General features: G+C 53.2%; 1 protein-coding gene across 1 annotated transcript in view; it reads right to left on the bottom strand.

Annotated features, from left to right (window-relative positions):
* Positions 1–12,635, bottom strand: part of LOC127482320 (protein CEPU-1) — a 353,430-nt gene extending 340,795 nt beyond the window's left edge. Inside the window, exon 1 of the mRNA XM_051812518.1 lies at positions 12,436–12,635. Within this exon, the coding sequence (XP_051668478.1) occupies positions 12,436–12,511 (76 nt within the window). The 5' untranslated portion in view covers positions 12,512–12,635. The remainder of the gene's footprint in view (positions 1–12,435) is intronic.
* Between the last annotated feature and the right edge of the window lie 2,645 nt (positions 12,636–15,280).

The raw sequence follows: 15,280 nt of genomic DNA, 5'->3' as shown, positions 1-15,280 counted from the left end.
TGAGCCCACCTTACACCACCGAAATCTGCCCTGTGAAGACGTGCCCGAGCACAGCCTGGCAGAGCAGACAAGGCTTTGCCGAGCTCCGTGCCAGCGTCGAGGAGCTTATTCCACTCAGGAGCCACGTGCCACACGGAACTAGATGATTTTTAGGCTCCCTTCCAAGCCAAACCATTCCAGGATTCCCTGATTTTACGGTTCCCAGCAGCGCAGGGGTCTCTGCAGGTGAGGAGGGATGGCGAGGGGCTCGGTGGCACCCGAGGGATGGAGCCGGGAGGGAGGGAGCTGCGCCAGCATCGCTGCCAGGAGCCGGCAGCAGAGGGCAGTGAAGAAATCCCATCTGGCAGAGTTTGTGAGTGTAATTCATTCCAGCGGGAGATATCCAAGAGACTTTATCAAGTGCAATTGTCCCACTGCGCCTTTCACCTGCACACACTCGCAAGACAGTCTGGAGTGACTGCAGAGTATCCCTTTGCAGTCAGAGCTGAGAGCAGCATTATAAAGGTGAATTAACATTTAAAAAGAACGTAAAAAACCCAGAACTGTTCTAATGATGATTAATGGGAAGCTATAAGGGAGGCCGTGACCTCCTAGTGTCATTAAATGGATTGGCAGGTTTCTGAGCATTAATTATAAATAGCCACAGGAGTTTGAGTGCTTAGCAGAACGATGATAAATCCATGACACAGGCACAGGGACAAGGAGCCAGGAGCGTGGGGGAACACGTGCCTGTGTGTGCATGCACATGGCTGGGCGTGCAAGGGAACATGGCTTTTCATGTGTGTCACACACAGGAAAGAGGCAAAAAGCCAAAAAAAAAAGTGGCAGTGAGTCCATTTGAAGATACTCCTCTGTTTGGGTGGATAGAGAAATGGGTAAATGATAAATTAGGCACTGCCACTCAATCACATTTTCTAAATGTTTTATATCCCAAAAGCTATAAAAGCAATATTCCTTTCTGGCCTTATTGGAGCCATTTCTGGAAGGCAATCACATCTGTTCCCTCAGGGATTTGAGCTGAATTGTGCCTTCATTTTTTTTTCCTTGCCTTTTTTTTCCCCCTCCCCTTTCTATTTACTCTCTAGCCTTTTACCAAAGCAGGGTCAGAGCTTGCATACAAATAGGGAGGAGGAGTGAAAAACAAACAGCCCCGAACCAGCGATGAAGAGACCAAAAGTGGCTGCAAACTTCTCCTGGCAAAGCCACAGCTGCAATAATCAGGGGCCACATGGATTTTGGCAGCTCCTACGTTAATATTTCCTTTGCTTTAACGTGCATTATTCCACCATTGCAAGGATATTATGGAGATCTGCATCCCAAGGCACTGCTGTGCTGAGCCACCCAGCCTGCCTGGGATTTGCAGTGTTGTACCAAGGGTATCACTATTTCAAGAGCTCTTGGAGAGATGCTCGGGGATTAAAGCCCAAATCCCTCCCTGCATCTCCCAGGGACCCAGAGGCACAGCCACACAGGGGGGTTTGCTCCCCAGAGCAGGAGGTGGGTTTTCGTGGGAGTTCGCTGGAAAGGGAGGATCAGCAAAGTGTCAGAGCCCTGGGATGGAGGGTCTGAATAAACATGGGATGAATGGAGCGAGGACCTGAGGCTCGTTAATGAGCTCTCCCAGTGAACCACATCGACTGTGGAGGGGGAAGGCTCCTCTCCTGCCAATGACAGGAACAAAAGCTCTGGCTGAGATGCCAGAGGGGCAGTCCCGTTCCTGGGCATCCAGACACACACCCCTTTAGAATTCAGAAGGGAGGCTGGAGGCTCCCAGACCTGGCACAGCTCTGCACCAGCAGCCACAACTCCCAGCACCCAGCTGAGACAGCAGCCCCAGAATCCAGCCACTGGGCAATTCCATCGGGATTGGGATCCCCATTTCCTCCAGCACTTCTCCTCCCCGCTGCTGTGGGTAGAAACCCACTGAGTGGGTTTCTGTTCACTCTACAGGGAAGCAAAAGCACAAGCCAAAATCCCCTGCACAGAAATTAAAAATACTCCTGTTTAGATTTAAGTCTCATTACCTTGCTGGGCTCTCCTGCATTATTTCAACTGATTGGAAAATGGTGGCAAAGGAACAAGTTCTCCATACAATTTTCTCCCGATCCTATTAGTTGAAATACAATTACAGTGAATACATCAATTCTTCGTCCCAGCAGCTCCTGGAAAGAACCACCTATTAAAAGCTGGCTTATTAATGGAATTGTACATCCAGGATTAATCGGGCCGCGTTGGCCATTTCCATTTCTCACTCCACAAGTGCTTTTGTTTGCTTAATAGGCTGAAGTAACTTGAGAATGACACAACTTAGAGCTTCCCCCATTTGCTGTGCGTATCGCCAGCAAATTTAATATCCCTGCCCTCACCGGCATCGCTCCGTGATAAAACCTGGCATGAGCTGCCAAGGAAATCCACCCCACAGGGTGGGCAGGGAGACAAGGGGCTCTCTGCCTTTGGCAGAGCGACCAAGGGGAGATTCCTCATTGATCCAAGGCTTTAAACCCAAGGGGAAATGGCAACACCAAAAAATCCTGCCGGAGCCAGCTGGCTGAGAGCCAGGCCACCACTGGAACATCATCCCACGGGCACTTTGAAAGCTTCCTGGTGCCCCAAAGAGCATCACCCCCCAGCCAACTGGATGTAGGGGGTCCCCTCCAGCCTTTCCTGCTCCCTGGGAAGCCCCAACCAGTCCTAAGCCCACTCTCCAGCAGCTGGAAGCAGGGACACTGTTTCCTGGCACAGATATTCCTGTGGCAGCGGAGTCAATGCATGTTGAAGCATGGTAATATAGTATGACTTTCCCCTTTAATGGAATTTTTCTAGCCCACTAGGAAAAAAAAGGCTCCATTAGCCAGACTACAAAGGCTCCTACTTATTAGTATTTTAGAACAGCGGCAAAAACATTTCTTGAATCTAATTATTGCTGACAAATATGAAAATTGAAATCAAAGTTAAATTTTCAGCTACAGTGCCTCATTCGGCAGCGGCTCCCAACGATTGCATCAACACATTTATTCTGCTGAGCAGGCTCCGAGATTGGGGCCCCCCCCTTCCCCTCCAGCCCACCCCTCCATCTTCAGAGGCATTAACTCTGACATATTCATCTCAACAGCCGGGGCCACAGAACCAACTTCATGTTTACCAGTTGTACGCAGCCGACGGATGGGAGCGAGGCTTCCAGGGGCTGGAGGAGCAGGGAATGGAGCTCGCTGCTCCAGGGAAGAAGGGAACAGAGCTTGCTGCTTTTTGGTTTTCCCCTTATTTTCTTAATTTATCGCCGTTTATTTCCAACTTCGCCCTCTCCAATCCTCTCCCAACCCGCCCTCCAAAAAAAAGAGTGATCTTAAATTCCTCAAGGCAGGGGATGTGGAAGGGAGGGGAGAATGGGGAGAGAGGGGGAAATAAGGGGGAAAAAAAAAAAAGCCTTGTCAACATATTTCCTTTCTCCTGCCTCCCCCCCAACATACTGTAAAAATCAATCCCCTTTGTCATTTTGCTCTGCTTGTGTGAATGTTTAATGGCTGTCGAGGGAGATAATGATTGCTGCTAGGAAATTCATTTCAGATTTGCTATTTATAAAGTACTTGGTGCTCAGGTGGGAAATTAACATAAGGAAGGGGGAAAGGGACCGAACCAGGGAAAAAAAACGGCAGCAGGAGAGGAGGGATGAGCTGCTGCAGGGCTGGTTGGAAGGGGTTGGAGCCCAAAGAGGATCTGCAGCTCATCCCACCTCTCCTGAGGGAAAAGGCTTGGAAGGAGCAGGAATAGCCACACTGGGGGTACACAGGTGCTGCCAAGCACCGTCAGCCCCTTTCCAGGATCCACTCATGGATGAAGGACACAGAGCCAGGGTTATCCCCAGGTGCCTGGTGGATTTTGAAGGCAGCAATGCCCTCCCATCATCCACCACAAAACCTGACACAATCCCACCACCAATTACTGCACCCCAACTCCCTCTCCAGCCCCTCACCCCTCTGGCTTCACCCCAAACCTCCCCCGAGTCCCTGCTCCCTGCAAAGCCCCTCAACCTGTTGCCACGTGTTGGGTTTTTGACTCCCGAGGGAATTCCCATCCGCAGCGCAGCCGGATCCCGCGGAACGCACGCTGCCATTGAGTTGCTAATTCCTCGTCTCAGAAGTTGCTTTTCACTTTCTGATTTTTCAATAATAGGCTTGGTATGAATCCCTTAAGCTCCCGAAATAAGCTGAAAACCGCTTTTCCAGCCATTTACATAAACACAAGTGGATCAGAAGGAATAATCATAGTTTATATGCATTATTTGGGGGCTTTGGAGACGGTGTCTAATGTGATGTCAGGTTTTGAAGCCCAAAACACACAATGGGAAGCGCTGACGTGCAGAAAAGTGGTACAAAGAGTAAACAATAAATAATACACTTTTTTTTTCATGTTGTCCTCAATGACAAGGAGGTTTTGGCTCCACCACTATCCCAGCCTCTAATGGATCATGGATCCTGCTCCTCGCCAGCTTTGTTCCTGAAAGGGCTTCATTAAGAGAGATGTCATTCATCCTAAATCCAAATTCACCTCGTGCCAGCCAGCCCTGCTGCTCTCCTGTGCCTTGGCCCACTATCAAAACGCTGGTGCTGGCTTTGGGAATTGACTTTGGAAAACTAAAAGTCTAACGGAGGCACCCTCTGATCTCTAAATACCATCTGTCCTGCAGAAAGGGAATAAAAGCTAAAACCACCCAAACCGACCCGGGAGCTTAGTGCTGTTCACCAGATAACTCCTACCAGAGGGGGAAAAAAAAGCCCAAAACACTTAAAAAGAGAGAGAATATTATGGTATTAATGAACCTTGCTTTGCTTCGAGGGCTAGTCATGCTTCCAGCGAGGCGGGTCAGGTTTGGCTTTCAAACCGGTTCTTTAAATCAAGAATTCCGTTTCTGGTAAAATGGAAACATTAGCAGAGGATCTGTTTTGAAGAAATAACAATACAAAATGGAACGAGGCTGGAGACTCCAGGCTCTTTGATAGCGCTGGAATGTGGCCTTCGGAGCTCTTTCTGTTTTGTTTGAAATCACTTCCCAACTTGGTACATAAAGCTCCGAATCCGAACATGAAAAAAAAACCGCTTCAAAAAATCGATCCTCGCTTTTCCCAGAATTTACTTTCAATGGGAATTTGCGATTGTACTTTTCCACTTCATTTTGGAATCAGAAAAGCCTAAAACACTCTGCTTGGTTGCTAATGTTGCACAATTTCCTGTGGCATTTCCCACTCCTCAGCAGCTGCTGTCTCCCACTGGGAGTCACGGGAGGATGAGAACCGGCCCCGTGGGCTGAGCACTTGTGGTTTTTTAAGCTCCTTCCCAACCTAAATCAGGGTTTCCCCATGCTCAGCAATATCCAGGAAAAGACCCCATCTCTAGAAGTGCTCAAGGCCAGGCTGGATGGGGCTTGGAGCAACCTGGGTTAGTGGAAGGTGTCCCAGCCCAGGGCAGGGGTTGGAACTGATGATCTTTATGCTCCTTTCCAACTCGAGATATTCTGGGATCTTTTTCTGTTATTTCCCATAAAATTCCAGCTGACCACCCGCTCCCATCGTTCCTCCAAGCCAGACCCACCACGGCTCCAACAGTGAGCACTTGGTATGAGCCACAGTTCAGCAGGTGCCTCACACGAGGTGCTGAACATCCTTCCACCTTCCACCCACCTCCAGAGGGTCCTCAGTGCTGCTCCAGGACCTTTTAGCCTGGCAGCACCTTCATCCCTCTGTCCCCATCGTCCTCATGGAAAGGCAGAGGATGCTGTGTCCGCTTCCATCAGTGCTTTAAAGGAAATACTCCAACCACCAGGGATCCTGGATTCCCCACCCAGCTGCTACAAAGCTTTTTGGAGCCACAGCTCCTTTTTCGGCTGCCCCTGATTAGTAAGCGAAGCATGTGGGAGTTGGAGGAAGGGAAAACGGGGGGGGTGAGGATGCCAAGAACTGAACACTGTCTTTAGTGGGAACAGTCAACAGGACAAGGGGGTCAAGGGGTCAATTAATTTACAACAGCTTTCAGCATTACACATATTAACTGTTGAGCGCATCAAAAATCCATGATATCCTTCCCGGCGGCAGAGAGCAGAGCCCAGCAAAGGCAGCACCTCTGATTTATTATTAACCAAGAGCAAGGTGCTGCTTCGGGAAGGAGCAGGGAGGGAGGTGGCCACGGCTCCAAACGTTCCAGGAGCAGCAGAGGTGGGATGACTGGAGGAGGCACCAGCACCCTCGGAAGGGCTGGAAGGGTTGGAGTGCCCCGGGGGAGGCAGTGACAGAGAGATCACTCCTTGTAATCCTGAGTTTTCATAGAATCCCGGAATGGTTTGGGGACATTAAAGTTCATCCAGTGCCATCACCCCCTGCCATGGGCAGGGACACTTCCACTACACCAGGTTGCTCCAAGCCTTGTCTGGAGCAAACAACTGTCCTTGAGCACTTCCAGGGATGGGGCAGCCACAGCCTCTCTGGGCAACCTGTGCTGGGGCCTCACCACCCTCACAGATAAGAATTCCTTCCCAATATCCCATCTAACCCTGCCTTGTCTCCATGGGAAGCCATTCCCCCTTGTCCTGTCCCTCCAGGTCCTTGTCCAAAGTCCCTCTCCAGCTCCCTTGGAGCCCCTTTAGGCACTGGAAGGGGCTCTCAAGTCTCCCAGAGCCTTTTCTTCTCCAGGCTGACCAACCCCAGCTCTCTCAGCCTGTTTTTTTGCCTACAGAAGCTACTAAAGGCATGAAAACCCCATATGCTGAGGTGCAGGATGCTGGCTGGCCATGGGGCACAGCACTAGGGCTTGGACTGCCACTACAGAATCCCAAAAGCTGGCACCTTGCTCATTTTGGCACCTTCTGGAAACCCAGAGCTCAACTCCAAGTCCAAGCTGCAGCTCCAAGCCTTTGCCATGAACACCTGAGATGGATCAGGTTTGGGTCCCACTGAGTCTAACGGGATATTTGCCACCATCCATCAAAGGAGAATGACCAGTAATGCTTAAAAAATTCACTTTTCCCCTCTTTAAAGCTCTGCTCTGAAAGATGACCCTTAACTGGGGAACAAGCAAGGAAAATCCTGCCCTTTCTTGCCACTACTGAAGTTTGGGAAGCAAAACCAAACACGAATGAGAGTTTTTTCCTGATCTGCACGGCCAAATATTTACTCCCCACAAGGTGTTTCTCAAGCTGTGAGAAAGCTGGAGTGCCCCCCCTCTGTCTGGCTGGAGCTGCATGGGAAGCAGAGCTCTCCCCATCCACCTCCATCCCACTTTATCACAGCAAACAGAGAGCCCTGCTCACCAACCTGACCCAGATCTGTCAACTGATCAATCTTTTCCCCATAGGGAAAAACTAAAATGGGGGGGGAGAGGGAGGGGGAAATCACAATATGGGTATTTTTAAGTGAAAACTGCAAGAAAAATACACAAAGGAGACAGTTCCAATCTTGTGGAACTTCCAATATTGTGCTTGTCTCCGTCAGAGGAAGGCAGAAAAACTATGAGCCAGGGTTATTTATCATGCTGGTCAAAATGCCTACATGGAAAAGAAAAAGTAGCTTTTGCTAAGCACAAGGATGTTCCAAACCCGGGTGCAGCCTCCAGAGCATCCAGCAGCAAAGTCTTGTACAGAGGGATGGTCCCTGTGTTGCTTCAGAAGTTTGATTTTACCAGAGGAGGTTTTTTCCAAGCTCACAGCTCCCACCTGCTTATCCAAATGGTATTTACTTCCTCTTGACCAGTCAGGGAGGCCCATCCCAAATGTGGGAATGGCAGAGCAGTCCCACACCACCTTGGACTTCCACTATAGAATCCCAAAATCCAGCACTTTGCTCATTTTGGACCCTGTTTGAAGCCAAGAGCTCAACTCCAAGTCCAAGCTGCAACTCCAAACCTTTGCCATGAACATATGACATGATGCTTTTTTGCCTCCTCACATTCCCACTTTAAATAACCACAGGCACCTTGTTCATACCTAGATTTTGTGAACAGCAAACAACATCCTGATATGTGTCAGCATTTATGGGACCTCACATACGTCCAGTCCACAACTGGAGCTCCTAAATCTGTTGTAGCTACAACACAAACCAACTCCAGCCCACGTCCCCCACAACTCTGAGGTTACTCACTACACACAGCAACTTTTTGGATAGAGCCATTACAACAACTTTAGTCCTTGCCATATCCTGCCAATCCCCTGCTGTGTAACCAGCTCAGTGCAGGGATGCTCCCACAAAAATTCCCGTGGAAAACCCCGCCTGCAACTCCACCGCCCAGCCCAAAATCCCAAACATTTTTGGGTGCCATCCCAGGGCTTTGCACAACACAACCTGTTTTCCAGTGGCAAAGGTCTCCTCAGGTTCCTGTTTGCTTCACTGAGGCTTAAAAATTAGCCAATTAATCCCACGTGGTGGCCTGATTTCCAGAGGTGCTGGTACCTGCTTACGGCTCCGCCTGGAATTAGCGGGAATGACGGATGTTCAGCCACACTCCAAATCCGGCCAGCCAGCAACTGGAGTTCATTCTCCTCCTTTTATGTACTGCATATAACTGGGTTATCTAATTGTGGAGGTATTGATTATTACTGTTATTACCTATTAAATAGCCATTTTCTGTTGTTGGGGTGAATATCACATTTTATTGACCCGCACGGTAACTATTAACCACATCTAATATTTTTCCCGAGGAACAATAAATCCAGGGATTCACAAAAAGGTGTCGATACACCTAATTTTTCTTATACACATTCATTAGTGCAATTACCCTTCTGCAGGAACTGCCAGAAGGTCTCCCCTCCCGCCTCCACCCAGGGAAAGTCCTTCTGGGACGCGTAGCCCCAGCCCAGCTGGTGATCCCAAATCCTGCCCTTCCCGAGGGGAAATACCCAGCCTCTCCTCCCTGTGGATGTGTCTCCAGGCCAGATCCAGCCTTTCCATCACACACCAGCACAGCCTGTGTCTCAGTTTGGGAATTATCTGCATCCCAGCCACATCGACCGAGCCAATAATTCTCTGGGATGAGGAACGCTCCGTGCAGGATGTTGATGTATGCTTTTATTTTACATACCTATTTCAGCTTCCATGCTTATTAGAATAAGGTCTTTATGCTAATTTGTAAATCAAATTCCCATAATTCTTGGCTTACTGATGCTAAAGGCCCAGCTAAATCTTCTATGACCTTTTAGCCTGGTTAATCCTTTTCTGTGCGGCTGAGGAAAGAGTTCCCTCGGCTCTCCCCCTCCTGACTGCTGGGGTGGGGGGTTTTGCCTCTTCCTCGAGGATTCCATGTGGGCTGTGGGTCAGGGAGACCAGGCACATGCAAGACCACCCCTTTCCTTTCAAACAGGGAAAGAGGGAAGAGAAAATGCTGCTGCTGGGTGCCCGTTTAGGGATATCCAGGATTTTCCTTGCTGCTATTTAAAACTGCCCCAGAGGACACGGAGCACACACAATGAGAGCTGTGTTGCCAAACAGCCACTCACTTCCCAATGCCCGGGGCCATCCCAGCCCTTGCAGCCTCCACCCTTCCCAACTTGTGGCTGGACCTCTGTCTTTTCCATGAGTTGATGCAACGGACACCTCCACCTCATTCCCAAGGGGATGGAGAATCCAAGCCAAGCTCCCTGGCCTTGCTCTCCAGCACCAACACCCAACAGCTCCCATGATGTCCAACCACTCTGGACATTCCAGGGCTCAGAGGGCTCCTTCCTGACGGACACAACACTCAACAGCTCCCATTTCAGGGCCACAATTCCACAAATCCGACAGCGAATCTGCAGGACTTGGAGGACCTACAGATGTTTGCACAAGTGCAGGTGGTCAAACACTTCTGAATTACCCACTTCACGCTCTGCTTTCCTTTCGAGAACACTCACAAACCACTTTTCTTATTGTTTGTTTGGCTGTAAATAGGGAAATGACCTGGAGGATGGATGGGCTGCTGCAGAGGGCAGCACATGTCTCTGGAGCTGTTTGGAGGAGATTTGTGCAAAGCACGGGTTTTTTCCTGCAGAACAATAATTTTCACATTTTCCAACACAAACCAGCTCCACTTCTGGACACCAAATGAAAGGAGAAAACTTAAATATTCCAAAAAATACTGTGAATATCAGAAGAACTAATGAAGCAGCAGAACATTACTGTTGATTTTTCTATATTACCTTTGGGGTGAATGACCTCAAATTTCTCAAAACTCCCTTAAAAGGTTTGCGCCAAAATTCAAAATTATTTTTGCTAGGTGTTTTTTTTTAGTTTTTAATGACTCTTAAATACAATTATGCAAGAAGGGACTCCTTCCCTCCAGTATCTCCCAGCCCAAAAAAGGCCCAAGGTTTTGGCTGCCAAAGGTTGCCCTGTGCAATATTTCACCCAGCACCCCATGGGTCCCCCCCCTCAGACCATGGAACAAGGTGGATCCCTGTTTTTCCTCATCCCAGCAGTGACTCAGGGACTTCTGGCACTCACATCAGACTCTTGGAAGGCAGAGAATCGGGGGATTTTAGGCTTGGGGAGGCAGCACATTCCTCCCCACGGCTCTGCTGCCCAGGAGAATTAAAAAAAATACTAAAGAAAGAAATAAAAAACCAACTGCTTTCTGATCCACAAGCTTTCAAGGGAGCAGGGAGAGGAAGCAGGAGAGATGACCAGAGGCAGGGAATAAGACTGCAAGGAAGCCAAGTCAGAAGCCCCAAAGCAAGCATTAAAAAATAATAAAATAATGAAATAATAAAATAATGAAATAATAAAATAATGAAATAATAAAATAATGAAATAAATAATAAAAGAAACGAAGCACAAATTCTGGGCAGGGGGAGTGAGGAGGGAAAGGGGCAGCTTCATCCCCCTCCCGGGGAGCCCCAACCCCGCAGAGGTGGGCAGCCAAGGGGGCCAGGGATCCCAGCCGCAGGGAAGCCCCCGGGATGCAGGGATGCCGGCACGCCAAGCAGGAAGCAGCAACCCTGGGAGAAGGAGAGGAGGGAGAGCGGGAGGAAGGCGAAGAGGAGCGGTGCTCGGGGTGTGCTGTGCATGCTAAACAGCCCGCGCCGGTCGATCCCGCACGGGCGGCTCTCCGGAGCGGGCCCAGCGTGCCCGGGAGAGAGAAGTTTGTGGTGGGAGATGTCCGGTCGCTGTCCCTGCTCACACCTCAGCCCCCCGCCCCGCACAGCACACCCGAACGCTGCTGCAGAGACCTCGGCTGGCGGGATCAGGCAGGGCTGAGCCGGGCACGGCGGTGCCCAAACCCTATTCCCAGCCCTCGGAGCAGCGCAAAGGCAGCTGGATCCGGCCCTGGAGAGGGATCGACCCCCCCGGGGTGCATCCGTCCTCAGAGGAACCTACATCCTCCCCCGCCAGGAGTGTCTGCATCCCCCTCGGGCGTGCAGTATTCCCTCGAGGAATACCTGCATCCTCCCGGGGGTGTGTATCCATGCTCCAAGGAGCGTCTGCATCCCCCCCCCCGGGGGTGCATCCATCTCCCTGTGGAATACTTGCATCCCCTCCGAGGGTGCATCCATCCCTCCGAGGAACACTCGCATCGCCCCGGGGGTGCATCCATGCTCCGAGAAGTGCCTGCATTCCACCCGGGGGTGCATCCATCCCCCCGAGGAGCGCTTGCATCCCGCACCGGAGCCCCGGGAACCAGCCGCCCGCCTCGCACGGCGCAGCATCCCCCCGGCGCATCCCCCCGGCGCATCCCCCTGCGCATCCCGAGCTCCGGCGGCGGCCCGGGGCAGGATGCGGCTCCATCCTCTCCTCCCACGGAGGAAACCCCGCTCCCATAGCCCCTCCAGATGGCTGCGAGGAGCCTAACGCGAGCTGACAGGCTCGGCGCTCCCGGCCAGATGGGGCTGGCTCCTGCCGCCGCTTCCCCCCGCGCCTTTTCCCATCGCTTTTTGCTCTTTTTTTTTCCCCTCGCACAGCCCCCCCTCCCCTCCAAGCACTATCCCCCGGGTGGGGGGACAGCCATGCTCATCCGGGACAGGCTGGGTAAGGACTTCCCAACTCCCAGCCCGGCAGGAGCGGAGCTGCACCGAGTTTTTCGGACGACCTTGCTGGAAAAGCAAAGGCGGGGGGACGCACGGAGGAACCCCGAACACCCCCGACCCTCAGCCTGTTGGATGCATTGATCCTGCAGGAATTATGTTGGGATGGCAGAGTCATTCTGCACCCCCAAAAATAATCAGGACGCCATGGGAGAAGTGTCCACCCCGCCAACCCCCCCCCTCGAGCTCGGTGCACCGGGAATTCCTCCGCCGTACCCGCATCCGCACCCCCCGCAACTTCACAGCGGGCTGGAGACCCTCTCCCAGCTCTCTTCCCGCCCTGGGGTAACCTCGTCCCCGCTCTGGGGGGGATTCTCCCCTCCTCGGCCCCCCAGAGGGTGCTGCCGTGGGACCGCGCATCCTCCGCCCGCCCGGGCTGCATCCCCCGCGGCATTCCCTACCTTGGGAGAGGAGGAGCGCGGCCATCCCGGCGAAGATCACCCAAGAGACGGGGTGGTGCATTTTGGCCTGGGCCATGTCTTCTTCCTCCTCCTTCCCCACTCACTGCCGGGCGGGGAGAGGTTTAAAATCCAGCGTTTCCCGGAGCAAAGCGCAGGAAGGTGGAGTGGGGGGGGGGTGGGGGGGCGGGGGGAGAAGGAAAAAGGAAGGGGGGAGGAAAAAAAAAAAAAAAACCACGGGAAAAAAAGCACCGAAGGGTGGGGGAGGGGGAAAAAAACCCAAAAAGAAAAAAAAAAAGGGGGGGGGAAGGGGGTCGGAAGGGGTTGCAGGTGCGAGGACAGGCGCTGCGTGCCCGCCGCTCCGGCCCGCACACGCCGCCCGGCTGCAACACGCCGCCGGCCGCGCACGCAGCCGCCCCCGCGCCGCACTCATTGGCTGCGGGGCCCCCCCGCGCCGGCTCCCGCAACCCCCCGGGCACCCGCACCCCGCAAACTCCCTGCCGGCATCTGCACACCCCGCCTCCCGCAACCCCTCCGGGGCATCCGCAACCCCCCCCGGGGAACCCGCAACCCCCCCGGGCACCCGCACCCCGCAAACTCCCTGCCGGCATCTGCACACCCCGCCTCCCGCAACCCCTCCGGGGCACCCGCAACCCCCCCGGGGCACCCGCAACCCCCCGCCTCCAGCAACCCACCCGGGCACTTGCACCCCGCAAACTCCCTGCCGGCATCTGCACAACCCGCCTCTCGCAACCCCACCGGGAACCCGCAACCTCCCCCGGACACCCGCACCCCGCAAACTCCCTGCCGGCATCTGCACAACCCGCCCCCCGCAACCCCACCGGGAACCCGCAACCCCCCCGCCTCCAGGAACCCCCCCGGGCACCCGCACCCCGCAAACTCCCTGCCCGCCTCTGCACCCCCCACTTCCCGCAACCCCCCGGCACCCGCAACCCCCCCCGGGCATCTACAAACTCCCTGCCGACATCTGCACACCCCGCCTCCAGCAACCCCCTGGCTCCCGCAACCCCCCTCGGGCACCCACAGCCCTCCCAGGACACCCGCGCCCTGCAAACTCCCTGCTGGCACCTGCACACCCGGCCCCCTCTACCCCCCACCCCCGGGCACTCACAACCCCCCCAGGACACCCGCACCCTGCAAACTCCCTCCCAGCATCTGCACACCCCGCCTCCCGCAGTCCCCGGCACCCACAATGCCCCCCGGGCACCCCCAAACTACCCCCTGTCATCTGCACACCCCACAATGCCCCCTGGCACCCACAATGCCCCCCGGGCACCTGCAAACTCCCCCCATCATCTGCACCCCCCGGGCACCCCAACCCCGTCACCGCCGGCATCTGCAGCCCCCAAACTCCCTCCTGGCATTCGCACCCCTCCCTACCCCACTGGCACCTGCACCCCACCAAACTCCCCATCCCGCAGCCTCCCCAGCCCCCCAAACTTCTATCCAGTGCCTGCACCCCTCTCCCCCCCCCAGCATGGGCACCCTCCCCCCAACCCTGGCACCCCACCTAACTCCCTGGCATCCCTATCCCCCCAAACTCCCCATCCCCTGGCACCAGCACCCCCACACACACACAGGTGGATCCCCCTAAACTGCCCCAGCACCCACATCCCTCCTTCAGCACCTTCACCCCCTGCAGCACCCACATCCCTCCTGCAGCATCCTCACCCCCCTGCAGCACCCACATCCCTCCTGCAGCATCCTGACCCCCCTGCAGCACCCACATCCCTCCTGCAGCACCCATTCAACGCCCCACATGAGCTTTCCCCAGCTGGGAAAGGAGGGTGAGCCCTCCTGCAGTAACTGCAGCCTCAGCTTCCCCACCTGCATCAGGATGGGAGGGAAAAGCACCCACACCCCCCTTGTCCCACCTACCAGTCCCACAAGGAAGAAGTCACCTGCTTTTGTGGGGCTGGTGCCTCCAGGCAGAGCCCCAACAAGGCTTTTCCCTGTATACACCTTATCCCATGAGGAAATTGCTCAGAAAGCAAATTTAATTTGGAATAACTCTTCAGTTTGTGGTAGAAATCTACTTTTAGTCCAAATCAAGGTGGTTTTTTTCCATGCTGTAACCACGCTCATCTGATTCCCCTCACCAAGCCCATCTCCTGCTCTGAGCAGCATCTGGGCCACTTGGACCCAGTTTAGGATTGAATACACTCCTGTTACCTCAACTCTTTGCACATGCCAACTTCTCGTCCCTATTTCACAACAACAGAAACAAAATAGACTTTTCTCCAGCTCAGGATTCCCCAAACCATCACATCTGTCCACACCACAACTCAACAGCAAGAGCACGACACCCACGTGCCTACACAGAAAAGGTCCTCGAGACCAAAACCCTAAATTATTTCCACCCTTTGTCCAATATAAAGAATATTTGAGGCTCTGAATACCAAGACTCTTCTCTGACACAACCTAAATAAAAAATATCACATTAAATATTATTTTCATGAGTGATAAGGATGTCTCATTTCATTGCTCGAGGTGACTCACAGCCCCTTCAAGCAACATCATAGCCAGAAAAATGACAAAGAGGAAGAAAAAGAATTAAAAGATATCTTGGCTTTTTGTATCTATGCCTCCTCAGAGGCTTCCAAAAATCTGAGCTGTTCACTTTGCAATTCAGAAGAAGACTTGGCTGCAAGCTCTTGGAAATCCAGCTGTGTTTCTCTCTCTGTCTCTGCTGCCCAGAGAGACTCTCTGAGTCAAATCCAGGCCAGTCATTCTGCTGCAGGGAGGTGACAAACCACAGGGGCAGGTCCCTCCTGCTCAAGCCCCATCCATGGGTCTGACAATGACAATCTTCTCATCACAAATGGGC

Source organism: Manacus candei, unplaced genomic scaffold (genome assembly GCF_025592945.1).
Source record: "Manacus candei isolate 608988 ecotype Guabito, Panama unplaced genomic scaffold, ASM2559294v1 h1tg000086l, whole genome shotgun sequence".
In the NCBI taxonomy this organism is placed as follows: Eukaryota; Metazoa; Chordata; class Aves; order Passeriformes; family Pipridae; genus Manacus; species Manacus candei.
This window is presented reverse-complemented; position numbering and strand designations above follow the sequence as displayed.